Source organism: Scleropages formosus, chromosome 5, assembly GCF_900964775.1.
Source record: "Scleropages formosus chromosome 5, fSclFor1.1, whole genome shotgun sequence".
NCBI classification, from domain to species: domain Eukaryota; kingdom Metazoa; phylum Chordata; class Actinopteri; order Osteoglossiformes; family Osteoglossidae; genus Scleropages; species Scleropages formosus.
The window spans coordinates 1437665-1465267 of NC_041810.1; the positions used below are offsets into that span (position 1 = coordinate 1437665).

The 27603-nt window shown below is 42.4% G+C and overlaps 1 protein-coding gene across 1 annotated transcript in view; it reads left to right on the forward strand.

The window, feature by feature from the left end:
• The window catches only part of LOC108930430 (uncharacterized), a gene marked incomplete at its 5' end in the record, with an annotated part of 157895 nt that overhangs the window by 34196 nt on the left and 96096 nt on the right, over nucleotides 1-27603 (forward strand). The window contains 2 exons of the mRNA XM_029251848.1: nucleotides 23287-23572; nucleotides 23720-23865. Of these exons, the coding sequence (XP_029107681.1) occupies nucleotides 23287-23572; nucleotides 23720-23865 (432 nt within the window). The remainder of the gene's footprint in view (nucleotides 1-23286; nucleotides 23573-23719; nucleotides 23866-27603) is intronic.

The following is a 27603-nucleotide window of genomic DNA, read 5'->3' on the forward strand; positions in this document are numbered from 1 at the left end:
CATGCTCAGGGAGGGTGGAGCTGTGGTATAAGGGCTCCTGGGGGACCATCTGTGATGACTTGTGGGACATGAGTGATGCCGAGGTGGTCTGCAGACAGCTGGGCTGCGGGGCAGCACAGGAGGCTCATGGAAATGCTGCCTTTGGAAGAAGAAATGGCCCCATTTGGCTGAATGAGGTGAAGTGCAGGGGTGATGAACTCCACCTGTTGGACTGTCCTCACTCTCTTCAGGACCACACGACCTCCTGCTCTCATAAAGAGGATGCTGGTGTCACCTGTGAAGGTAAGATTTGCCTGTCAGCTTCATTACATTCAACAATATAGTGAGTTATTAACAGCAGAATAAATTAAACAACAAATCTATAACAGAAGTATTAAATACAATGTGGTAAATTCTGACACTACTGGAATACTTGGTTTAGACTCTTGGTTTTATCCATAGTTTTTTGTTTTGACTGTATTAGAGAGTACAGCTGTCATCTAGGTGCAAGGTTCAAGGTTTATTCTCATAAATGCAAGTACCATGAAATTCTTGTTTGAGTGCTTCTCCACAGACTATGAACAAAAAAATGTAGAGAGTACTGCACGAAAACAAAACAATAAATAATGCCAATAACAAGAAATAACAATAACAATAAATAATTGACAGCCAGAGTACTTAAAACTGAGCATACTTAAAGTGACAATGTAATGTGCCAATGTGCTTGGAGGGAACAGTCCAACTCTAGCTGTACTAGTTGCAATCTAGATTGTTATTAATTAGAGATCCAGCTAAGACTGGTTTCATTAAAAACTTAATGGTGAATTTCACATTTCTGTCATGTGTCAGTTGAATATTTTTACAGGACTGAGTACATCTCTGTTTCTATTTTTCAGTCATACCTTCTGAACGCACAGCTGCAACAGGTAAAGTATAGTGTTCGTGCCTTGTGTTTGTATAATTGATTGAGTTAATAATAAAATTCTGTCAAATTACATGTAAATAATGCTTTTTTCAGGAATTCCACAAAGAACCACAACCACTGTAAAACCAGGTATTTTTCCTTCCTGTTTGTTTGTGTAGAGTGCAAAAGTAAATTACATGCCTTCTGTTTCCTGCAACAGGAACGCGTTGTTCAGTTCTCTTTGTGTCTCCTTCAGTTGGACCCAGTCCACCGTCCCCACTGTCCATCCCTGCTGTGGTCTTCCTGGTACTGGGAGCTCTTCTCTTCCTACTGCTAGTGCTGCTCGCTGGTCAGTTGTACCAGAACAGGGTGCTGAAGAGAGGTACAGAGGAACACTGCTGATCACATGTCCTTTCACATGCAAACAGCATCAATATGGAATATTTTTAATTATTAAGACCTTTTGATAAAATGTAATGAGTGATATTGTTTCATCCCACTGTGTCTTTTGTCTTTGCCCCACAGCCCTGTACCAGGGGGGTCTCACGCCTCTACATGAGACCATCTACGAGGAGATAGAATACAACCTGACCAGGGGAGAGACATACAGAGGTCTCAGAAAGGGTGAGAAAAATCTGACTGTCCTTCTTATATTTGGAAATGAGGAAATAGAGATAGAAGGACAAATAGCTAGAAATTTTATTTATCCTGAAGTAAATTGTCATGATGGATACTGTACATGCTGGTGTATTATATACATGATAATGTAAGTACTACATTATTTAAAGGTATATAGAGTACATAAACATTGTATACATGCTGTCAAGAGGGATTAGACAGAAAAACTTAAATTCTGAATTATAAACCTGAATATCTGCAGGCAGCAACACTGTAAAAGCACACAGGATTATAGGCTCATATGTACAGTGTTCAAAATGTGAAACTTTGCTGAAAACCACAATTTTCCATCGGTTACTGTTGCATATTTCTAATCTCTGTGTATGAGATGATGCCACCTGCAGATAAAAATCAGTCTCGCAGGTATGAAACTTTCCTCTTGCTGGGCTTCCATCTGGAACCATGTGATCAGAGCTGAGACACCACACGAGGACCTCGCAGATGCGGTGCTGTAAACCCTCCAGACGAGAGACAGCAGCCAATAGGGAGGAAGAGGATGTTGGTGATAAGAGTGTCAGTTAGCGTTCCTGGGTGTGGGCATTAGCTGCTCGAACCTCACACATCCTGTCTTCTCTCAGTGTGTGAGGCATCAGCAGAGAGAACTTCATGTATCTTCTGTCTGAGGACAGGACTGAGTGTGTGTCTCCTTCACAGGAAGTGTCCTGTCTGAGGATGTGCCCTCTGGGTATGAAGATGTGGAGGACAGTGAGGGAGACCCCCTCTCAGGTAGGGGGCTTGTGGTCTGTGTACTGTCACTGAGTGTGTGTGTATGTGTGTGCGCTCTGATTAAACTGGGACTGTTGCTGATGCTCAAATGGGTACCATTTGACCATGACTGCTTTGTATGATCACTTAGTTTATTCATTTATTGTGTTTTTGTGCCTTATTAACTGAGAATATTTAGTCATAATAAAAGGGCATGACGTAAAATCCTTATTTAACGCCCCCACCCTAATTATGCCCCCACCCATTTTTGAAAATACCTGGTATATTTTTTTTGAGTAATCAGAAAAGAATGAAAAAAGAGCTTACTGGTAGTTTCAAATCCCATTCTCTTCCATAGTCTGTAACATGAAACAATCCACAAACACATTAATAACTATGTGAACACGTCAAACTTCCGAGAAAAACACTGACATTGACAACTGTTACACCGTATTAACACATTTACACACTGTAAACAACAAAGATAATCTACTGGTTTATTAATGTCCGGGACTGTCTTATTCCGACGCCTCCCCGACGTTTGTCACATACGAATGGATAGATTCATTAAAGTTCACACCCAGCAAGGCCAATACTACCCCTGGCAACATTCTCAAGCACACTTTCACTCAGGATGCTAGGGGGTAATACCGGATGTACTTGTGGCATTTGCATGAACTTTTTAGGGAGGGAAACAATGATCAGTTTCACTACCGTATCATGACTTCTAATACTCGTTCCCATTTTGGAAAATGCAACGCCCCCGGGGCGTTAAATGGGGATTTTACGATATACAATTTTTATTTCCTGGTTACTCTTTACATATATAACAGTACGTATAGAAAAATGTGAATAAAGTCTGAGTATATCTTGAACATCTCTTCCTTGCAGGGAAAGATGAGAAGCCAGAGGACTATGACGATGCGTTTCCTGTAGAGAAGAGTGCAGGAGGTTTGTCAGGTAGGTTTGTGCTGGGAGCTTCACGTCATCCTAATATGTCAATTCATCGGTATCAGTGAAAGGTGTCCAATAATCCAATAGAGTACGTTCTGTGAACCATAGCAGGCAGTAGAGTGAGAGGAAATGACACTTCAGAAGTGCTTTTAGACACAAGTGGTTCTTCTCTGTTACAGAGAAGCTGTCTACAGAAGACACACCAGAGGACTATGATGATGTTACCATGGGACAGAATCCAGGTAGTTTGTCAAACAAATTAATGTGTTCATTGTGTTGGGAGGGAAATTTGAAATATAAATGTAATTTATGTGTAATTTATGGATTACATTAAAGATCATTCCAGTCCAGTTTGTTAATTTTTGCTTTAGAATTTGTTTGCGGTCATTAGAAGAGTTCTGAAAAACTGAAGGTTCTTTTATGACAATAAAAGTATTTCACCACTGTATAAATTTGTGATGTGTAAAATCCCTACAGAACCAAATGACTTCTCTGCTCCAGGTTCCAGACTGATGGGGACAGAAGAAACAGTGGAGGACTATGATGATGTTGTGAGTCCACTTGTGTTACCAGGTGTGTTTCTCTTTGTAGACAAATGATGGTGCAGAACATGCTTTTCATCATGTCTTATTAACTCTGTCTTTCTAAATCTGGTTTTCTCAGGGTTCTGTACCACTGCTTTATTTTTACTTTGTCTTCAGTACATCCGTAAAGAAAAAAGCACTTATACACCATTATATTTCTGTCACTATTTTATATTCAAAAGTACATTACTGCAACTTGATTTGCACAAAGGTATCAGATCATATTCTGAATTTGAAAGTTTCCCACAAAAACAGCCTATTGCAATAAGCAATTTGGTTATGTACCCATTTATGTAGCAGGGTGATTTTTAACGTAGCAGTTGAGGTTAGTACCATGCTGAAGGACACTGTAGCAGGAAATGGGATTGAAACCTAGAACCTGAGAGTCCAACAGCAGTAGTTCTTCACAACATTGTCTGCTTAACAGTATCATTTTACTTGCACTAGAGATTTAATTTATTGAAAAGATCTGAAACTTAATATTGTTGCAGTTCATATTTTTGCTGTTTCAGACCATTAACGGCATAATTTGAGTCAATGTGACTTCAATTTTGTTCAGTCTGACACTTAATAGTACTTTCACTTGAGTACTGTGTTTGACTACTGTGCTCATCTCTTGTGTGTACAAGGATGTGAGTCATTGTGTCTCCCTGTAGGAAAGAGAGCATTGACCACACTGCCCCCTGGGGAGGGACCCCCTGCTCCTGACCCCACTGACTATGATGATGTAGAGGATGGAGGATCCTCTGCAGTTCTGGAATCAATGTGTGACTGACAGTCCAGTCTGAAGGTCCTTGTGCCCAAAGCTTCAAACCAACTCATTAAAATTATGCATATAAAGCGGCTGGTAACAAACTTTTACCTTTGTTTTTTATGAGAAGATAGATTCATACTTTAGAATAAAAAGTGCTTTTAAACTTGTAAAAATGTAAATTTGCACTTTAACACTTGACAATATGCATCAAAATTAAAACCAAACTGGACTAATGCTGTGTCTGTTTTATTATTGACTTATATGTGTTTGAAGGTATTAAGCAAGAAATTAGTTATTTCTGACTTGATTGTCTTCTTCTTTGTGCTAAACTCACGACATTAATGTTTAGCCTCCTCTACATACCTATAGCATAGCAAGGTCTGGCAGCTCCAAAGAGTGACCAGGCGGGGAATTAATGTGGTCTTTTTATTTATTTTAATCATACTTTAATCAAAATATAACAACACAATTCTATGAACAAGTGGGAGCCAGCAACACAATAGCAAGCACCCAAAATATGGTACAAATCATTATAGTCAACAACTTACAGCATGAAACTATGTCTTCCTCCCCTCTTCCTTCACCTCCCAGTCTGTGATTTTATTTAGTCCTTTGGATAGTCAGCTGCACCTGGGGCTCGCTGTGCCAATACAAGGCTGCACCCAGGTTCAGCTGTCAGTCTTACAGGTTTGGCATGGCCTAATTCTAGCTTGCCTTATTTACCCTTTGCGACTGTCTACAGTACCTCACCTCTATCTTCATCACGGTGAGGCCACTGTTTATTCTTGTTACTTAAAGGTTACTTAAACCTGCATCTTTGTTCTACTCCGCTTGGGTTCTTGGCCTGTCACATGGAGGTTCTGGGTGATGATGGTTGCCTCCTAGCCTTGTCCTTCCATCATCTCAGTAGGTGCAACTATTATTTTTTTTAATAACAATTATTAAGGTTTAACAATTAGCAATAAAGATAACCAGTAATAATTATTAACAATTGCTTGAAGCCACTGCATGACACATTGAAGCCATAACACTATCCTGTGCATACATCCTGTTTAAGAAAACTTCTGCAGATTCCAGCCATATCTCATGACATACTCTACACAGCTCCCAGTCCAGGTCATGGTAATATCCTACTTGGACAACTGCAACACCCTTCCTTCAGGCCTCTGTCATCAAGCCCCTCCTGCTGATACAAAATGTCATAACAAGACGTGTGATCTACCAGAGATTTCCCATGCATCTCCCGTCCTCGCCTCCGTCCATTGGCCTTCTGTAGCTGCTGGAATCAAGTGCAAGAGTGCTTGAAGCCTGCAACATAGTCAAAATATCTACACCATGATATCTTCAGGATCTGATGACTCCCAACACTGCAGAAACACTGCTACGCTCTGCCACCTCTGGCTGCTTGGTGGTCCTACATTGAAGACGTTGAAAACTGAATGACAGTAGGTTCTGGTTTTTTACTATATTTGGTAGAATGAGCTCCCTCTCTCCCTCAGAACTGCTCTCTCCCTTTTGTTGTAGTGTACTTACTTTTTCAAAATTTTCCTTCTGAAAACTTCTGAAATACCATTTTGCTTTGTGAATAATTTGTTTCATAGCTGAGGCAACTAAAGAAATGAGAGCTATAAAAAGAGTGCAGTGGGAAAGTACAGACATGGCATGGAACCACCACCTGACTGTGATGGTAATATCTGGTGACATCCAACAGGTTTGTAATAAACCAGTTTCTTAAGCTTATTTGTTACCAATCACTGAAATTTCCATGAACCTGGAATTGTCTGAAAAGTTCTTTTTTACAACCTTATCAGCATTCAAGAGGAGTTTTAGGCTCATATTTTAACAACTGAAACTGGACTGAAAACTACACTTGTTTTTTAATTTTTAAACTTATTCAAGAGTCAAAATGTATAATTTTCAAACCCACTTCCCTCCAGATCAAAATGAGCAGGAAAGATACATGGAAATGCTTTGACAGGTGAAACATAGCTTGTACGCAGGCAGCATGTGCCGTACGGCAGTTCCAAGATTACCCAGCTGCTGAGGGACTCCCTGGGAGGAAACTCCCAGACCTTGATGATAACCCGCATTAGCCCGTCCTCCAGCAGCCTCCATGAGACGCTCAGGTCGCTCCAGTTTGCCAACTGCGCTCGGGCCATCCGCAACCAGCCAGTGGTGAACTGGGACAAAGGCATGGAGCAACTGGGAGAACCTGAGCCAGAGGAATGCACTCTGCAGGAACCTGTATGGAACCAAGGAGGTGGCAGCTGGGTCTCCCACAAAGAGTATGAACAAAGCCAAGCTCAGGCTCGAGCTCTTGTGGAAAAAATATCCAAGCAACAGAAGAATCTCAACCAATTCTGTAATTTTATGGAGGATGTCGCCAACCTACTGATGGAGCTCCTTGACTTCTTGGACCCTGCTTTAAGCCCCACCAAAAGCCGAGTACGGGAGCCGCAGGAGACAAACACGATGGAGATGCTGAAGCAGAAGTCCACCCATTAGCCAAGTGTCACACACTGAGATGTGACGGGCATGCTGGAGGCAAAGAATCAGTAAGATGCTGGCAAAAATACCACCGAAGTACTGAATCTTGTTGCTGCTGCCTGTTCACATGCATTTCACTTTGTGCTGTTACAGTTCGTTTTGGTCCAGTAGGTCATTTAACGTGTGTGTCCCCTCCCCCTCCAGCGGTTCTGAAAATGTGTGTGTGTGTGTGTGTGTGTGTGTGTGTGTGTGTGTGTGTCATTTAACATTTTCTGTTTGAACCAGGTTGGGTGCCGGGAAAGGCCTACCGGTATCTGTTTGCCCTTAACTATTAACATTTCTTTTATTGAAGTATGACAAGAAAATGCAGTTGGTTGTTACAAGTAAATACATTTATTGCACTTTTCAAAAATCACTTCTGTAATTTTTTTGCTTACCATTCAGCTATTTGGCATTTTCTTGTGCTGGGTAGCCTGTATTGCAAACCAGATAGACTCAACCACTCGGGGTATTTCTAGGTGGGAGTCCTTGGGCACGACCAACTTGACAGGGGTGTTTCACTGAGTAATGGGATAAATGTTTTTATATATTGTAAGATAGGGATATTTATAACAGACAAATGTTTTGTATGGCTTGTATGTTTTTGTATTTATACTGGGTGTTATTTTTGGGGAAATGTACTTTGGAATAGTTGTTGAGGCTGTTATGGTGTAGCCAGGAGGGTGGAGTTACTGCTATAAGGCAGGCTTGAGGCTCATATTCTTTTGTGACTTAATGCTTGTTTTTGTATTTGGCTGGGGTTAATGTGTTTTGAGGCGCATCTTTTAAAGCAAAGAAAAATAAACCTTTTTGGTACAACTATTTCAGTTCTCCACTGCTGCCTCCATCTGTCATCCATACCCCACATCACTGTCCTGTAGCTCAGACTAGAACTCAGAAAGTGCCAGGTATCTGTCCTTCTGTGTGTGTGAACTGACAGTCTGTGGGTTGATGATGGGGGGGATAATTTTTTATTGCTGGCATTTCTGTTTTTTGTTTGACTGTAATGCCTAGGTAAGAAGGAGAATAAATTGATAATAATAGCGTTCTCATATTAATCAAACTGTTGGTTCTTTGTTCAAGCCACACTGTTAGTGTAATGATTGGATGATGTCCTGCTTCTATGATGCCCTGGCTGTAAATGAGCAGATTCCGTCCCAGAAGGAAGCACAGCTGCAGCAGCTGCAGGATCAGGTGGAACGACTGGAGCAGGAGAAACATGTGCATCGCAGGGCTTTGCTGGAGAACAGGGACAGATGTCAGCTGCTGTTTCCAGACTTTAATTTAGTCTTTTTCAGTATCCATTTACTAAATCTTCAGTATTTAAAATGTTTTCTGGCAGATTTGTTCCAGTATCTGTGTTCTCCAAAATCACAAGGTGGCATTAGTGTAAAATGTACGCATTCATCTTATCGAAGTGTGAACGTGCAGATACTCCATACTTCGGTTGAATCTGTTTTAGTTAGGTGTAGTCTTTTTTTCTTTTTTTTTTTTCAAGGAAAACAAGGGTAAAGAGAACTAGGAAGAACTAGGAAGGTGTGCGTAGAAGGGACTGTTCATGGTGAAGGTGCTTCTCTTCAGGATCCCCTTTGTTCCCCTCCTGAAAGTCACCACTGCAAATCCTGTTACACACCGTGACAAAGGAGCAATTGCACTGGGTCCTACTTGATCTGCCTCACAGAACAAGACAGATAGTGAAAGGAATATAAGAGAAGAAGCCTCAGAGAGCTGGTTTAGAATGAAAGAAAAGGTTTAGGATCAGAAAGACAGGCCGTCAGATTGTGAAACAGCATTTTTCAAGGCTGCTGCTGAAAGGCACCAACTGACTTCAGCCTGTTGTAGATCAGGGGTACTCAAGTTCAGAGGCCAAGCGGGCCACATTTAAATCGCATAAAATGCAAAGGGCCACAAATTACATTTTGCGTCATAAGACTTTATTTAAGAGAATATTTGCAGTTTTACTGATTTAGAAATGCGGTTTATTACTTATCTAAGTCTTGCTTGTCCTTGTCCTAGTGGGAAATCTGAGTCTGCATTCTTTTCACAAGCAGTTTCAAGTCTGGCTGTTGCTCACTGGTAGCTGCTCTTAGGCAGTCTGTCAAATGTCTGTCAGTTAGACGAGAACGTTGCTTTGACTTTATTATTCCCATTGCAGAAATGAGAGAAAGCGCTTTTAACAATGCCACGGATCATGATGGATCGCTGGGCGTGAAACCCCGCTACTAGCAATCATCATGTCTTTTACCTTTTGACACCTGAGATCGCTGCCGTGGGGATATAATCCGATAGGCGACGGTGAAGTGGGGATGAAGTTGCTCATGTCATGGTGGCGCTGCAGATTAGCTCGCTTGAATACAGCAATTGTTTTCTGACAAATGAGACACATTGGATTGGTTTGCCACCTAGTCAGTATCTCCGCAAAGGCAAATTCCATTTGCCACGCAGGGTTGAAAACTCTGTTTTCATCGTCAATCTTCCTTTTCTTTGACACCGTCATTAGTCAATGTACAGTACGTACACACATTTTCACAAGGTTTATGACAGATGAGGAGTCGTGATGATTTGTCGCCGCCCGATCAGGTTGTTTTAACTTTCGCGGTTTCCGTAGCCGTCGCTTTAAAGGTGCACTACCGTTTTTTTCACACGACTTCTGATTAAATTCATGACCATTAAATATAGGCTAATATTATCTTTATATTTCATATTTTAATATTTAACAATTGACGCAATTTACACAATGTAAAGTGTCAGGAGTATCAACCGCATTTAAATGACGCAAACATAAAGTCACACCGCCTAATATTTGCGCTACTTTTAAGCACAAATTATAATAAAAATACATTAATCTTCAGCATGACGCGGGTCACAAAATTAATGCCGCGACGGGCCGCCTGTTGAGTATCCCGGTTGCAGATACACTGTTACTCTGAAATTGGTGAGGTGAATAAATACCCAGCAGGTCAGGAAATAGAAAAGTCAAAAGAAGTACTGTCTTCAGGAGAACAGTCTATGGGTCACTTGTGTATTGTTTAGAAACCAACCAAGAAAATGTCACATCACAAAAAGCTCAAACAACCATGCAGAAGAAGGCGCGGGTCACGAAACGCAGGTACAATATGGCGCCCAGTGGAGGGGAACTTAACCTTCTTATTTTGCTGCCATCTGGTGGATTAGAAAAGTTACTACACTTCATTGGAAAGGGGTATTTTTTTCAATTGAATTTAACTGCAGTACCTGTTTGTGGCCACAAGAGGGTGGAAAGTAAACGCGAACCGCTGTCAATTTCGTCAGCGCTATAGTGAGTGTATCTACAGCAGTTTTTATAGCAGCGTTAATTTCAAGCAGGCTGATGACGAGTAGCTAAACTACTATGTATAGTAACTGCTCTTCCAGTTTTGGTGGTGGTTGTCTGGAGTCTCTCTCAGAAGCAACGTGCACAGTTCGGTTGGGACACCAGTCAGTCGCAGGACAATCTCACTAAAACACACACAGAGCAACTTGGCTTCACCAATTCCCCTGAAACATAAATTCTTTGTAAGACAACTATGAAGACAAGTAACTGGAGTAAACAGCAAGTAACTAACAGTGAATTCATTAAGTAGCAAGACTCTGCACACAGTGACTCAAGTCCATGACATTTTGGAGACTTGGCTGATTGGCAGATGTGTTGCAGATGTACCAAGTCCCTCCTGTAGAGGGCGCCCTCTGATGGGAACTGCTGTGCACGTGCTGGGGGTGTGTCGGTGGGAGGGAAACCACATGAATAGGAGAACAACACACGACCTCCTCACAGACACTTTCGAACCCAGGCTCAGATCAACAGAGCGGGTGGCAGGAGGTGTCAGAATTACCCACTGTGTCACATTTTGTACACAAATATTGAATTAGTTCTGAACAGCAATACCACCTATAGTTTTAGCTAAAATGAGTGTGAAACCTGCTTTGCTATCAGTTTTATTTTTATTCAAATAATTAAAAAGCAAAATATACACCACCCTCAAATATACACAAATACAGTATGTATATATTTTCGATTACAGTACGTACCTGAAATTGGACTGCCAGTGAAAGTAGAGTGCTGCAATAGGTGGTAGCGTAGCAGTTAGGGCAACTGCCTTTGGACCCCAAGGTTGCAGGTTTGAGCCTCATCTCCAGCTGTAGTACTGTTGAGCAAGGTACTTATCCTGAATTGCTCCAGTGAAAAACTACCCAACTATATACATGGGTAAATAATTCTGACATTATAAGTTGCTTTGGAGAAAAGCATCAGCTAAATGTAAGTTAATTTTGCATTATTGTTCAGTATTAGAAAAATATCTTATCTAACCTTTATGAATAAGCAATGAGATGTCCATTGGGGAAAGTGCTGTTAATTTTGAAATAAATATTGTATTGTCCCCCTGTGGAGCTCCTGCACAAAGACTCGAGAGACAGTTTTCTGGAAAAATGCCCTTCACACTACTTTGTGAACACCTAAGAGTTCCCCCCCGGTCACTCTGAGCCCCTCTACTCCTCACAATAGTTAGGGGTCACCTGTTCAATCCCCAGAATCCCCCAGTGGCAAACAGAGTATCAGTACCATGACAATAATCAGAAGGGAACACAGCACTATGTACTAGAATGGACACTAATTGCAATTATTTACATTCCTTTACATCATCCCCCCTCTGTTACCGCTCTTACACTATTGTAGCTTTCATTGGTTAAGGGCTCATGCAACATATCTCACCGTGAGATCGTAGTTGCAAATGAAAAATAATAATGCTCCAGCTATAAATAACTTTCTTTCCGTTAAACGTGCAACGGGAGCTCAGAAACCACACGAGGGGCCCACAGCTGCAGCGCTGCAAAGGCGTCAGGATGAGGACAGATAAACACGCTAATGTGACACGGAGCAAGAGGATGTTCATGATAAGGTGCCACACAAAAGGCTGAACAGAGCTCCGTCACAGAGCTCACCTGCGCTGTAATGTGTAGGAACGGCTGATACTGTAGTGGTGAAAGCTACTGCCTTTGGATCCATAGGTTTGATCCCCTCCTCTGGCTGTTGTACCCTTAAGCAAGGTACTTCCCCTAAATTGCTCCAGTAAAATTACCCAGCTGCATAAATAGGCAAATTATTATAACCTTAACATGGTAAGTCACTTTGGACAAAAACATCATATAAATGTGTGCTGAGTTCTTCACCGATTTGCAGCTCGTCTGGAGTCACATCAGAGGACATTAAGCAGAGACAGGCAGCACACTGATACATGATCAACATAGCTCTGTGCACGTTATATGAAGCATAACGGATTCCTGCTGGTGGGAGGAACACACCATTTTCCTCCTCTCGCATGAAAACCCTCAAATACCACAAGTTTCTGCAACTTCTTACCTGGATATTAAAGTGGAACAGTATGTAATGTTTAGGCAGAAAGTATTATATATTGCAGGGGGGCGCTGTGGCGCAGTGGGTTGGACTGGGTCCTGCTCTTGGGTGGGTCTGGGGTTCGAGTCCTGCTTGGGGTGCCTTGCGATGGACTGGCGTCGTGTCCTGGGTGTGTCCCCTCCCCCTCCGGTCTTACGCCCTGAGTTGCTGGGTAGGCTCTGGTTCCCCGCGACCCCGTATGGGACAAGTGGTTCAGACAATGTGTGTGTGTGTGTGTATATTATTTATTGCAATGGTTCCATATGTACTGTAAATGAAGCTTTAGACACATTAAATATACAGGAAGTAACATCTAGAATCAGTTTCACAATTTATTTTGATTTGATTTATTGTGATTTTAATTTGTCATTTAGCCTACAGGATGATTGAAGTACCCAAAGATGCAGCTACAGCCCTCTCACCTCCTCTGTTACTGTTATTACTGGTTCTATTAAGAAACAGCTTTCTCTTGAGTCTTTTCCTCCTTGTTTGCAGGTGTGATCATCATGAAGAACTCTACTGTGGTCTAGACACTGTTGTTAAAATACACTTTCCCAGCTGAGCTCATTGTAGTTACAGTAAATCTCATTGTTCAGATGGTATTTAATTTGCTACTTGGCATTTCTTACAGCTCAGTGTCCTCAAACATGAACTTAACTTGGTTCTGGTGGTGAACTGGGCCTCTCAAGTAGCTACTTTGTTCTTCAGAGATTCACACTCCATGGTATTACTTAATAAATAAGAATAAACTTGTATTTTTCATGTGAAAGAAAAATATATTTCCTTTTCTCATTCTGTCTGTGCTGTGGAAGTTTCTGTCACCGAGACAAATTCCTTGTATGTGTGAACATACTTGGCAATAAAGCTTGTTCTGATTCTGATTCTGATTCTGATTAGAGTTGGGGTGGCAACAGACTGAGCAGGGACGACAATACTTCACTCTACTGCTATTTCACCTGAGTAAGTAAAATATCATTTATAGTCAGCAGCATGGATGAACATTAATCAGCCGAAGCAGAAATTAGTTGTAGACAAGTTTATGCTATTTGTTCAGTCCGATCAGCGTCTCCTTTCTGTATGTTTTAAAAGGGACTTGGGACACAGCTCAGTGCTGCCACCTACTGTAGGTTAAAAGTCAACATCAGGATCACATGGAAACAGGGCTGATAAAAGAAGTATCAATACAGCTGTGGTTCTGACTGCTCTCTGTATTGGTTCCTGGCACATGGGAGGATGACCACACCGCCCAGTTCCTTAACTGTCAGCTCTGAGTGCAAGGTGCGAGTATTATACTGCCCCAGTGTACAAAGGACATCTGTGGGAGAAAGACGATGAACTGGACTTTCGGACCAAGTGGGGTTGTCGGACTTGGTTTATGGCTTATGATTTGTGTCGGAGACTTTTTTTATACATTTGTTGGTATGTTTTTGTTTCTGTCAGTAGCAGTTTTGCTTTTAATTTTAAAAAAATCTCCATAAATTCTCCTGTTGCTGTGTCAAACCTGGTCACTCCTCAGGTCGGAGACAAATCAGTTTGTCAACGTGTTCATTTTGACAGTGCAGTATTTTTCCACCACTGTAATTCTTCTTCATTTAATGTCCCTTACTGAAGAGCTCACACTGTAACTATGTGAGACTGTAGGTCTTTCTGAGTGGTTTACAGTGGTTTACAGTGTAAGGTGGAGTCAAGACAGACTTCGGTGCTACAGTATCTGTATATATGGAGGAAACACACAGAGATTCCTCTGATTGGTGTTTCCACACTTTTCATGTGTTCCTGTACTCCTCTGATAAGGCAATGCTGAGTGTGATTGGTGGCTGGGGGCGTGTTCTCCATGGGGGTCCAGGATGGTACAAAGGCACTCGCTCGCCCTGAGAGCTCACAGCTCAAGGTTGGGTTCTGAACTTTGCTCTGAGGACAGTTGGTTTGTGCTCATGGAGATGGAGAGCTGTCTGTTCATCCTCATGCTCTCATCCCTGCTCATGTCCACCACAGCCGGTAAGTACCACGTTTTACTTCTGCTCCAGGGCTCCTCTCATAGGTCAGAGCTCAGTGGGTCAGGGGATGACATTCTGAAAAGTCACCAGTTTGTGGAGACTGTTTAAACAGTTAACATGAAATACAACTTTCAGCAACACTGATGACAGGTGATTGTGTGAATTTTACATGTGTGTTTATGTTACTGTCTGGGAGTAAAACACTGGTAAGAAGTAATTGAGTGACACTGCAAAGTTGTAACTATAACACCTGCAGTTTAACAGTTTGTGACTCTAAACTATCCTGTAAAGTGTGTTTCAGTGTGTGTATCTGAGAGCTGTGAGACTCCCGTTATTGGTGCTGGAACACAGAATCATGTGTGGATAAGCAATTTTTGACAGTGGGAGGATGGATGGATGGAGAGGATACAGAAAATGCATTTTAGATGTGTCCATTCTGAGAACTTTTCTCCCTCTTGATAAACCCCATTTTATATTTACTCCTTTACTCTTTATGTGTGCAATAGTGTACACAGGTAGTGTGGTATTTGAAGACATGAACTTGTTACGTGGAATGTTGCTGGTTCAAACCCCACATTCCACTGTTGCTGTAGAACTTATTCAGCAAATCACACACACACACACACTTTCTGAACCACTTGTCCCCTATGGGGTCACAGGGAATCGGAACCTACCCAGCAACACAGGGCGTAGGGCTGGAGGGGAAGGGGACACACCCAGGAGGGGACACCAGTCCGTTGCAAGGCACCCCAAGCAGGACTCGAATCCCAGACCCACTAGAGAGCAGGACCTGCTCCAACCCACTGCGCCACCGCGTGCCCCCCCCTTCAGCAAACCACTGTAGTTCATATATACATAGGTCAAATACTGTATGCTTTAGAGAAAACCTAAACAATGAAGTAACATACATTTCTATTTTTAAGTTACAATTAATTAGTGTATTATTTATTATTATTCACTTCTTGTTCATACCAGGTCTGCAGTGGTCCAGAGCCAATAATGGACACATAACATGTAGATGGCATGCAAGTTTCTTGCAGGCCATGTAATGGAAGTAAATTTACATTTATTCATTTAGCAGACGCTTTTGTCCAAAGCGACGTAAATCTCAGCAAAAGTACAATTTATGCATTACATTGAGAGAAAGAGACATAGCTGCAGACATGAAAGTCTCAAGCAAACCTAGTTTGTTCCCTACCACTTGCTGGACCGAGGTTCATCCTTCGAATAGAGGCATAAGACACAGGATAGACAAATCCCGATACCCACACCAATTTTCAAAAAATTTTTTTTTTTTTTATTAAATATTGTAAGATACACAAATGAGCAGTACAATACCTGAGTAATGGCTGAATAAAGGTTGTATCGGGGATGCGTCTGGAGTTACGATACGTGAACAGTTACACCATAGATGAGCTGGAGAGATCTTGATTAAATGTAAATTAAATGTAATCAGTAATTTTTATTATTACATTAATGACATTGTGTCAAATAAAATCACAAACCAGATAAAATGATTGAATCAAGAGAGTCAGGAAAGACTTTATTGTCATTTCAACCATAGCTGGTACAGTACACAGTGAAACAAAACAACATTCCTCCAGGACTATGGTGCTACATAAAACAACAGAGTTTCCGACACAGACTACATAAAGTGCACGTTTAAGACTTGTGCAGACAGTGCTAGACATTACAGCAATTACTAAAACAGGACAATCGTCCCATTGTCAGTCCAGTCCCTGAGTACTGAGGAGTCCGATGGCTAGGTGGAAGAAACTGTTACGTGGTACCGAATGCTTCCGAATTATTTAAAAATATCAATTATGTAATCCACGTAAATGGAAATGTCATTACATAAATATCGTTATGTAATCCACATAAATACAAAGAAGGGGGAGACTTTCTGAATTTTAAAGTGTCAATGAACACCTCAGAAATGTTGAGTTCATGTCTTTTTCCTATTTTTAATAGTATTTTGATGACAAAATATACAAACATAGCTTCATATTAGCATGTAACTATAGTTCAAGTTGCTAGTCAACAAATGTTTAACACTGAAAATGGGGAGAAGCATTAGAAATCTGACAATAAGCCTTTGAGTTTTCATTTACTGTTCAGTCTTCACCAAATTATGGGACGTAGTTACATTCATCCACGTGTTTTCACAGCATTTGATGTATCTATTTAAACTGACAAGGACTGCTGTTTTGAATTAATAAAATATTGAACTTATAGAACGCATATAATTAAGTTCTGTTTATAATGTTCTTTTAGAACGTATGTAATTTAGTTCTGTTGTGCGTTTGCCATATACCAGTATCATTTATTTGTATTAAACAATGTGAAAATCTTTTGGATCAGTTAAAAATAAATTATTTTATGGCTTTGTCAATGAATATGTACTTTTTATAATATGTAAAAAACTAGATATATAACTGTATAATGCATGTTATTATGTATTCCATACAACAGTGAAATAACTTTTGATTTATGCTCATATTATTTATATTAGAGGTTTTCATTACATGAATTCAATAGTATACACACACACAGAGTCTGAAACCGCTTGTCCCAAGCGAGGTTGTGGCAAACTGTAGCCTACCCCTGCAACATAAGGCACAAGGCCAAGGGGGGAGGGGACACACCCAGGACAGGACAGGACACCAGTCCATCCGCCACAAGACACCCCAAGCAGGACTTGAGCCCCAGACCCACCACATAGGAGGCACCGGCCAAACCTGCCACACCAACATGCTCCGTGTTCAATGAAAATGAAAATGGCATATTTTGTTTTGAAATCAATCAATAACAAAGTCAATAACAACAACCCTGGTAAAACTGAAAAATGGGTCTCCTATTCTGCACCGCAACCCCGCTTGGGACAAGTGGTTGTTCCCCATGACATTTACACTGAAGAAATGTGTATAAAGCATACATCTAAATGTGTACATTATAAATTTACATTTTGTATTATTTAACAGTGACATGCTACACACTGGAATTTTCAGGTAAAACAAATAATGGGAATTGCAGTGGCGCAGTGGGTTGGACCTGGTCTTGCTTTCTGGTTGGGCTGGGGTTCAAGTCCTGCTGATGTGCCTTGCGGTTGACTGGTGTCCCATCCTAGGTGTGTCCCCTCCAGCCTTACTCCCTGTGTTGCCGAATTAGGCTCCGGCTCCCCGCGACCCTGTAGGGAATAAGCAGTTCAGACAGTGTGTGTGTGTAATTCTAAAAGGCCAACAACTATGAAAATTATACTGATCTCTCCTGTTTCAAATCTCCTTGTAGCTCTTTATGCAGCACTGATCAAATACAGCTTTTTGGAAACACAGTTGAAGCTCAAACTGAAACATGTAAAAGACTCCACTGGAGTGTTTCTGTGTCTCTTCTTCCAGACAGTGATGTGAGGCTGGTGAACGGAAACAGTCCCTGTGAGGGAAGAGTGGAGATTCTTCATGAAGGACAGTGGGGAACTGTGTGTGGAGGTGGCTGGGATATAAATGATGCGTCAGTGGTGTGTAGACAGGTGTTCTGTGGAGATGCTGTAGCAGCACCGCTAAACAGTTACTTTGGAGCAGGAACAGGGAAGATCTGGATAGTTGGGGTGAACTGTGGAGGTTCAGAATCAACACTGAAGGACTGTGGACATGGAGGATGGGGTAATGTTTATGGCTATGAACATGTTTATGATGCTGGAGTCATCTGCTCAGGTAGGAGACTGTTTGGTCTTATTGAATTTTATCATTTATTATAGTTCCAGTTCATTTCTTCTGTCCATTAATTAATTTCTTGTCGTAATTTGCCCATTTCTTGACTTTTCTGAATTCTCATGAGGATAATAAGTTAGTTGTGCATTCAGAGTCACAAAGAGGATTTACTGTATTTCTGTCCTATTGTCATTTGTCCCTTTTCTTGAATTACTTACTTTTCTGTCCAGGAAACAGTCGGTGTGTAAAATGTCTTTGCTTTGTGTTCTCGATAACTTATTGATAATTGGTCAATAACTTGCTCAGTAAAGTCATCGCTCCAGTATCGCCAGCATGATTGGTTCTTTTCAGTTTCACTCTTTTCTCTTGAAAAAATGCAATGAATCATTACTGAGGGACGAGTTTAGCAGCCTGTTGAAGTATACATGGAACATATTAATTTTTAATATCAGCCCCAGCACTGTTTGAATACAGTGTGTTTTTGTTAGGTTCAAGTGCAGGTTCCTCTACTGACTGAGCTCTTCATGTTCAGCTACTTGCTCACAGTGTGATGAGAACAGGGATCTTTCAACGTCTCCGCTTTTCTTTAAGATGGAAAAGTTATTTTGAAGAATTAAAAACAGACTTTGCCAAACACTACAAATTCTTTTTTAGGAACCTTTACAGTTCGACTGGCAGGCGGACCTCACCTGTGTTCTGGGAGACTAGAATTCCATCATAAAGGCTCATGGTACACAGTGTGTGACCCCGACTTTGACCTCCAGGACGCAAAGGTTGTGTGTCGACAGCTGGGCTGTGGGACAGCTGTACAGGTGCAGGGAGCAGCAGTTTTTGGTAAAGGGGATGGCAAGGTGTGGAAGAATAAGGTTGAGTGCAGAGGTGATGAACATCATTTTCGACAGTGTTTAATATCATCCACAAAGGACATAAAGTGCACTCATGACACTGACGTGGGACTGGAATGTTTTTGTAAGTGTCTTTTTCAAGTGTCTTGATTTTGAAGTGAAAGTGACAGCTTTACATCTTTTTACTTCCCAGTATGAACAGTAAAAGGAGGTAATCGTATAAGAACAGAAAATGCTTATGACTATCATAAAATCATCAAATATATATCTTCTAAGAATAATCAGTAATATTATGCCCTGGAATATTTATGTGAATTTATATTTAAATGTCAGCTTCAGGAAACAGTGTTGTTTTTTGATATTTCTTGTATTTAAATTCTCTCTTATCCCTCGTGCCCTTTATCCAGGGTACACAAACTCCAGCCTGGTGGACGGCCCAGACTCCTGCTCCGGGAGGGTGGAGTTACAGTACCTCACTGAGTGGGGCACAGTGTGTGATGCATCCTGGGATCTGAGAGCAGCCAATGTCCTCTGTCAGCAGCTGGGCTGTGGCAGTGCTGTAGCAGTGCCAGGACAGGCCTGGTTTGGAAATGGCAGGGGTCGCATCTCGGTTGATGTGTTTGAGTGCCAAGGGAAGGAGGCCCGCCTGTCCCAGTGTGCTGTTTCTTCATGGAACCGAACTCCATGCTCTCCTGGACACGATGCAGGAGTCATTTGTACCGGTGAGGAGCCCTTGGACCAAGAGCATTTTTCCTTCTGTACGTGCAGATACCTCTGGCTGTATGCCGGTGTTCCAATAAAAATTCGTAATGAATGGTGTCAGTGCGTCATTCTTTGCCCCAACTGACCCTAGAGCACAGTGCGCTACTGTCACGCCCCCCTCAGTGCAATGAGGATCACTGGCAGCGGATCAGGGAATGACCGCATAAAAGGGTGGTCCGGAGCACACTCGAACAAGGAACCTTGTTCAGCCTTTATCATAGCGAGTGTGCTTCCTGAGTTCTTACCTCTCCTGTTCCACCCATCCTTAGCCCTGTTCTCCCGTCTCCTTTCCCTTCTCTTGTTAAGATCCTATGGTTTTCATGATCTCCTGCTTGACTCACGGATTACAGAATTCGGTTCGTCATTTTGATAATGTTTGTGTGTCGGCGACCCTTGTTTTGTCTTGTGACACAGTTTTTGGATTCCCCTTTGAACCCCAACGCTCCGTGCTTGGGTCCAATGGCCTCCTTCTGAAGTGACACCATGACAGATACAATACTATACACAGAATGCTAGTGCTGTAAGACAACCTGTAAGAGATGCTAATGTTTCTGCAGGATCATCTCTCTCCAGCCTCAATGGGACGGTCCGACTGTCTGGAGAGAGTGGCTGTGAGGGTCAGTTGGAGGTTCACTACCAGCACACCTGGAGCAGAGTTCTCCTGGACCCCTGGAGCTTTAGGGAGGCCTCCGTGGTCTGCAGACAGCTGGGCTGTGGCTCCACAGTGAGGATTTACAGCTCCTCCATGTCTGGAACAAGGGACACTGATGTGTGTCTTACAGGGTATCAGTGCTCTGGGACTGAGTCTCACCTGGTCAACTGCAGTGCTCCACACACACTCAATTGCAGTTCCAGCCCACAAGTGTCCATTATGTGCTCCAGTGAGTAATAATCACTTATTATATAGTGCATTCATAATGAATATTATTTAGAGATGGATGTGTCAGATTGAGGGGGGTGTGGTAGTGCAGTGGTCTTGACTGGGGCCCATTGTGTGGTGGGTCTGGGGTTCGAGTCCTGCTTGGGGTGCCTTGCAGCATGACAGTCTTGTACCCTCTGTTGCCAGGTTAGGCTCCAGTTTGCTGCGATTCTGCTTTGGACAAGTGGTTGTGAACTGTGTGTGTCTGTATTATACTGGTTATTTAATGTTAATTCTATTTTACAAAACATGGTATCTCTTTCTCCCAGAACATAGGTCCCTGAGGTTGGTGGGTGATGAGGGTGGCTGTGCAGGGAGGCTGGAGGTATATCACCAGGGCACCTGGGGGACAGTGTGTGATGACTCCTGGGACCTGAATGATGCTCAGGTGGTGTGCAGACAGCTCCAGTGTGGCACGGCTCTCCATTCCACCTCTTTTGGTCCAGGAACTGGATCCATCTGGCTGAGTGAAGTGCACTGTGTTGGGAATGAGTCGTCTCTGCGGGACTGTCTGACTGCACAGCAGGGACAACATGACTGCGTTCACAAGGAGGATGTGGGAGTGGTATGTTCAGGTCAGTACTTAGCTGTGTCTTTGTCTTGCACTTTAAAATAAATTCAGTTTTTTAGCAAAATGTTGATCAAACTTCTGTTTTTACCTTCATGGTAAATATTAAAACATGCACTGGCTTTCGTTATAACAATCTTTTCAGTTACAAATTTTCAAACATTGATGTTACCAGAAATGAGTTGTAACTAGTTATTTTGTTACTTATTCTCAAGTTGTAGTGAAGGAGCTGTATACTTTGTTTTCATGCTAGTGTCTGCTACTCTCTAATATTGATGCTCTAAGTGAAGCATTGCTAACCTATATTGTCTGACTGAGTAAAACGAGTTCAAAGACTGTGACAAAACCCTGTACAGTTTTATCATCCTTGGGATTTTAATCATGAGAGCTGACTGGTCTTTTCTCTTGTTTACTGGGACAGTGTTACCTGATCACTCTGCTTTCTCATGGGACAGTCAGTAATGTAGCAGTCAAGGGTAATAACTTTTAGCCTTGGAGTTCAAATGCTGGTCGTGTTGCAACTGTACTGCCTTTGAAAAAGGTCTTTATCTCAAACTTGAGTGTGAATGTGTGGAATTAAATTTGTAAAAAGCTGTAAATTATTTTGGTTAAAGGTGTCAGCTAAATGAAAAATGAATACATGCACTATCTATGTTATTCATCCTACTTTGAACTGGAATATTATGAGTAGAAAATAATATATGGTTTTAATGATAGTGCCTTCCTTTCTAATGAACCACTTTTCATTCTCAAACTGATGACATATTTTGTGTACTTATTCATTTCATGCTTTGTCCATTTCCTTACAGAATACAAAGAGATGAGACTGGCTGAAGGTTGTTCTGGGCAGTTGGAGGTTTACTATAATGGCACCTGGGGAAATGTGTGTTTCAATCAAATAGACACAAACACAGCAAGTCTAATATGTCAGCAGCTCAACTGTGGGAAGAGTGGAACTGTTTCTAATACAGAATCTCGACTGAAAGGAGCTCCAAACTGGCTGGATAATTTCAAATGTCGCCCGCATGACTCCACACTGTGGCAGTGTCCATCTGCTTACTGGGGGGAGAGGAGATGTGACAAGGATGAAGTTGCCAATATTACTTGTAAACGTATGAGTATATAAAATATTAACATAATATATATTTTCATCATTGTTTTGTTAAAGTTTTACATGATAAATGCCACAGTAGAAAAACAACTGATTTCAGCGCAAAGATGAGATCACTAACGATCAAGACTCTGCACATACAAATAAAAACCTGGTGTAAATTCACGCAAAACACATACACACATGAAAAAAGAAATGAAACAAATAGGTGTATCAGCACGGCTGCTGTACCAGATGCCATATTAATTGTCAAACTGAGTTATCTATGTATATTTGAAGACTTTGTAATGTAAGATGAGATTTTTTGTGAAATCTACTTTGTGCAGGAAAATATCAGATAGTAGTTTAATAGATATAGACATGGACTATAGACTAGAAGGTTACATTTTCAATAGTCACTGCCTGTACCTGCTATAGTATGTGTACTCTCAGAAAATACTCACTTGTATGAATTTCTGTGATATTGTGAGCTAAATTAACTATTTAGTAGTTATCAAATACACACACACATCTTCAGAACTACTTGTCCCATACGGGGTCACCGGAGCCTAACCCGGCAACACAGGGCGTAAGGCCAGAGGGGGAGGGGACACACCCAGGACAGGACGCCAGTCCGTCACAAGACACCCCAAGCGGGACTTGAACCCCAGACCCACCGGAGAGCAGGACTGCGGTCCAACCCACTGCGCCACCGCACCCCCCTAGTTATCAAGTATACATTTTTTTTTTTTGTCAGAAGAAAATTTTTGTCAAACTTACTCAGACCAAAAACATAGAAGTAGTTCTGGAATTTAATGGAAATATTTTGGCTGCATGATCTTTCAGCATCTGTAGAATCACTCACATAATGTGAACTAATTTTCTCCACATCCTCTCTCTCCAGAAGAAAATTTTGCTTTGAAGGGAACAGCAACTCAGTCGTCCCAGTTCGACTCTAATGGTGCTGCTGGCAAAGCTATTGATGGGAAGAGAAATACAAAGTATGCAGATGGATCCTGCACTCACACTAAGCAGGATTCCAAACCGTGGTGGAGAATGGACCTGCACAATGTGTACACTGTGACCTCAGTGACCATCACCAACAGAGGAGATTGTTGTCCTGAGAGAATCGATGGGGCAGAGATTCGTGTTGGAAACTCCCTGGATGACAATGGCAATCAGAACCCCTTGTACGCAATGTTACAAATCTTACTGGCATGGGTTTTAAAACATTTGAATCATTTAATGTGTTTATCATATTTAGAATGTTAAATATCTTTCAAAATTCAAAATACTTGGAATATAACATCTTGTTTATATTGAATGTTATATTTCAGATGTGCTGTGATCACCTGGATCCCAGCAGGGAACTCCAGTTCTTTCCAGTGTAATGGGATGACAGGTCGCTATGTCAGTGTGGTCCTCCCAAGATCTGACTTCCTGACTCTGTGTGAAGTTGAAGTTAATGGATACATTAGTACTGGTTGGTATTAGCGGGAAAGGTATTGCTACCACAATAATTATAATGGCTACGTCACAGTTAGAGAAATGTTTGTCCTGCTGTGGAAACCACTTTTGAGGTAAAAATATCTCAAAATTCACATGGAAAAGGTTTTATTTCTGAGCAAAAATTGAGCGGAAAAATCTTTTTCTATCATTTAGACATTTGATTACATTAATTTCTCTTGAATAGCAGCAGTATGTAGCATTAAGGTTAAATAAGTCTGGCAGTAAAGTTTTATTTCATATTTATGTTCTACCACAAAACTTTCATCAGTCATTCTTGTCCAGTCGAAAATGGTCTGACCTGGTCAGCCCACTGGGTAGGTGTGGAGTGATTTTTTTTTTCCCTCATAGTCATAACGTAGGATATGTTTCATGATCCAATTTAAAGAAAATAATTATTTGGGACTCTTTGTAAAATTCGGAAACGCATCAGTCATCAGAAGTTCAGTAGAAAGTGACGGGTTTGGCAGTTTCGATAAAGTTTTCCAGTTACTCTAAACTGGTCATGTACTATGTTATATTATGTTCAGTTCAGACATTATTTCATGCTGTGCTGCTGTATCTCAGCACAGAGAAGATGATCTGTGATGTTCACTGAGCTCTTTTACCTTCACGTGTGTTTTCTGCCTCCTGCTCTATGGTCAGTCACAGTCTTTATTTACTTCCTTAGGCCAACTGCCCCTGAGACTTCAGGGAGGCAACAGGACATGCTCAGGGAGGGTAGAGCTGTGGTATAAGGGCTCCTGGGGGACCATCTGTGATGACTTGTGGGACATGAGTGATGCCGAGGTGGTCTGCAGACAGCTGGGCTGCGGGGCAGCACAGGAGGCTCATGGGAATGCTGCGTTTGGGAAAGGAGATGGTTCCATTTGGCTGAGTGAGGTGAAGTGCAAGGGTGATGAACTCCACCTGTTGGACTGTCCTCACTCTCTTCAGGACCACACGACCTCCTGCTCTCACAAAGAGGATGCTGGTGTCACCTGTGAAGGTGAGATTTGCCTGTCAGCTTCATTACATTCAATAATACAGTGAATTATTAACAGCAGGATAAATTAAACAACAAATCTGTAACAGATGTATTAAATGCATTGGAGGTGCGTCACTGCTGTTCGTGGTGTTTTGGGTAAGTGTAATTGTTTTGCTACCGCTTTTTCCTATCCCGCATTCGTGTCGTGTAGCTGTGCGGGTTGATAGATACAGTCGGTTGTGTGTTTGTGTAGCGTTGCGTGGCACTGTAATTATTTTGTTTGTTAAGTAGTATTTAGTGGTTTGTTAAGATGACCGTTCTCCGGATCATTTTTGTTTCCCGTAGCGGGAGTGGGCATGACTCCATGGTTCGATTAATTGCGTCTGGTTGGTTGTTTGTTTTGGTCGCCATTGTTGGTGTAGTTTTGGTTTCGATTAGGAAGTCAGCTAATAGGCGGTATCCCAGTTTAAATAGCAGCTGGTGATCCGTAGCGGCAGCAATTGCGGCAGCCTCTTGGTGCAAAGACTCGGGGTGCAAAGACAAGAGAGTCTACCCATGGGAGTCCACCGATGGAGGCCACTGTTACAGTTGTCCTCAAGGGAGCATGCGTCCAACATGTCGGCCATCAAAGTCTTCTACGGTAAGCGAGCCGTGCGATTTCGCCACCACCAGAGACCTGGGTGTTCGCGCTGCTACAGTAATCTGGTTTATCCTCACCTGTGAAACCTTCCATCTTGCTTTACTTTCTCCATGGGACTCTGGAACTGCCAGTCCACTGTGAGAAAAGCTGACTTCATACCAGCCTATGCCTCCCATCTCTCACTGAATCTCCTGGCCCTAACTGAAACCTGGATCACCCCAGACAACTCAGCCACACCTGCAGCACTCCCTACTAACTACTCCTTCTCTTACACCTCTCGTTCCTCTGGCAGACGTGGAGGCACAGGCCTGCTCATCTCTCCCCAGTGGGAATACTCTATTCTTCCTCTTCACTTGCATGATCTATCCTCTTTTGAATGGCATGCTGTCTCTATCACTGCCCCAATCACTTTTGTTGTGGTTGTCCTTTATCGCTCTCCTGGCCCTCTTGGCCGCTTCTTGGATGACCTTGACATCTTGTTGAGCTCTCTTCCAGAGGACAACTCTCCGCTAATTCTCCTGGGTGACTTCAACCTGCACGTCGATGACATTCATGCAAGCGGCCTTCTGTTGCTCCTACAGTCCTTTGATCTCTCCCTGTCCCAATCCCCTGCTACTCACAAAGCGGGCAACTGCCTTGACCTTGTATTTCCCGCAACTGTGGCTGTCTCGTCCTCTCTGTCACTTCGCTGTGTATCTCTGACCACTTCTTCATTTCCTTTCAACCCTCCCTCACCACTAACTCCTCGTCTCTTCCTGCACCCGTTGTCACCTTTCGCCGCAACTTAAATCTCTCTCACCTTCCTGCTTTGCCTCTGCTACTCTGGCCGCTTTCCCTTCTGCTCCACAATTCTCAGATCTATCTACAGATGATGCCACTAACACTTTCCTCTCTGCCTTATCTTCCTCTCTTGACTCTCTCTGTCCTCTGTCTTCTTGATCAGCATGCCTCATTGCTACCCCATGGCTGTCTGATACGTTACATGCTAACAGGACCAAACTGCGGGCTGCAGAACGAAGATGGCATAAATCCAAAACTCCATCAGATCTGGATGCTAACCAGTCACTCTTAGCTGCTTTTCAGTCTGCTGTCTCTTCAGCTAAAACCTCCTTCTTCCACAACAAAATACAGTCTACATGCAAAAAACCGTACAGACTCTTTGCCACCTTCTCATCCATTCTGTATCCCCCGCCACCTCCTCCTCCCTCTTCTCTCACTCCTGAAGACTTTGCTTTTTCTTTTCAGAGACAAAGTCAAAGCGATCACTGATAAATTCTCACCATCAACCTGCCTGGTTCACGCTGGACCTCCCTGCGAAGCTATCCTCTCTAACTTCAAGCCGCTCTCTGAATCTGAAGTCGGTGACTTCCTGATATTGCGCAGAGCCACCAACTGCTCGCTTGATCCAAACCCATTATCAATCCTTCAGAACATTTCCCTGCAACTCTCCTCCTTCATCTCTTCTATCATTAACTCCTCACTCTCCTCTGACTGTTTCGCAGCTGCCTTCAAAACTGCTCTAATTTCACCTCTGTTAAAAAAAAATCCTCCCTGGACCCAAATCTGGTTGAAAATTACAGACCGGTCTCTCTCCTCTCCTTCCTGTCCAAAACCTTAGAGCGGGCAGCCTGTGATCAACTGTCTGATTTCCTCACCCAGAACCATCTGCTCGATGGTTATCAGTCTGGTTTCAAAGTTGGTCACTCCACTGAGACTGCCCTTCTGGCGGTATCTGACACTCTCCAAGCTGCTAGAGTTGCCTCCCTCTCCTCGGTCCTCATCCTCCTCGATCTGTCTGCAGCGTTCCACACTGTCAATCACCGGATTCTACTCTCCTCTCTTAACCAGGATGGGATCAAAGGTGCGGCACTAAGATGGTCTGAGTCCTACCTCTCTGACAGATCCAATCAAGTGGTCTAGCGGCGCTCTCGTTCTTCTCCTCTGCCTTTCTCAACCGGTGTTCCGCAGGGCTCGGTATTGGGTCCTCTTCTTTTCTCCAGCTACACCTCCTCCTTCAGTCCGGTCATAGCCTCCCATGGATTCAAACACCACTGCTATGCTGATGATACCCAGCTCTTTCTTTCCTTTCCACCTGGTGCGTCAGACAT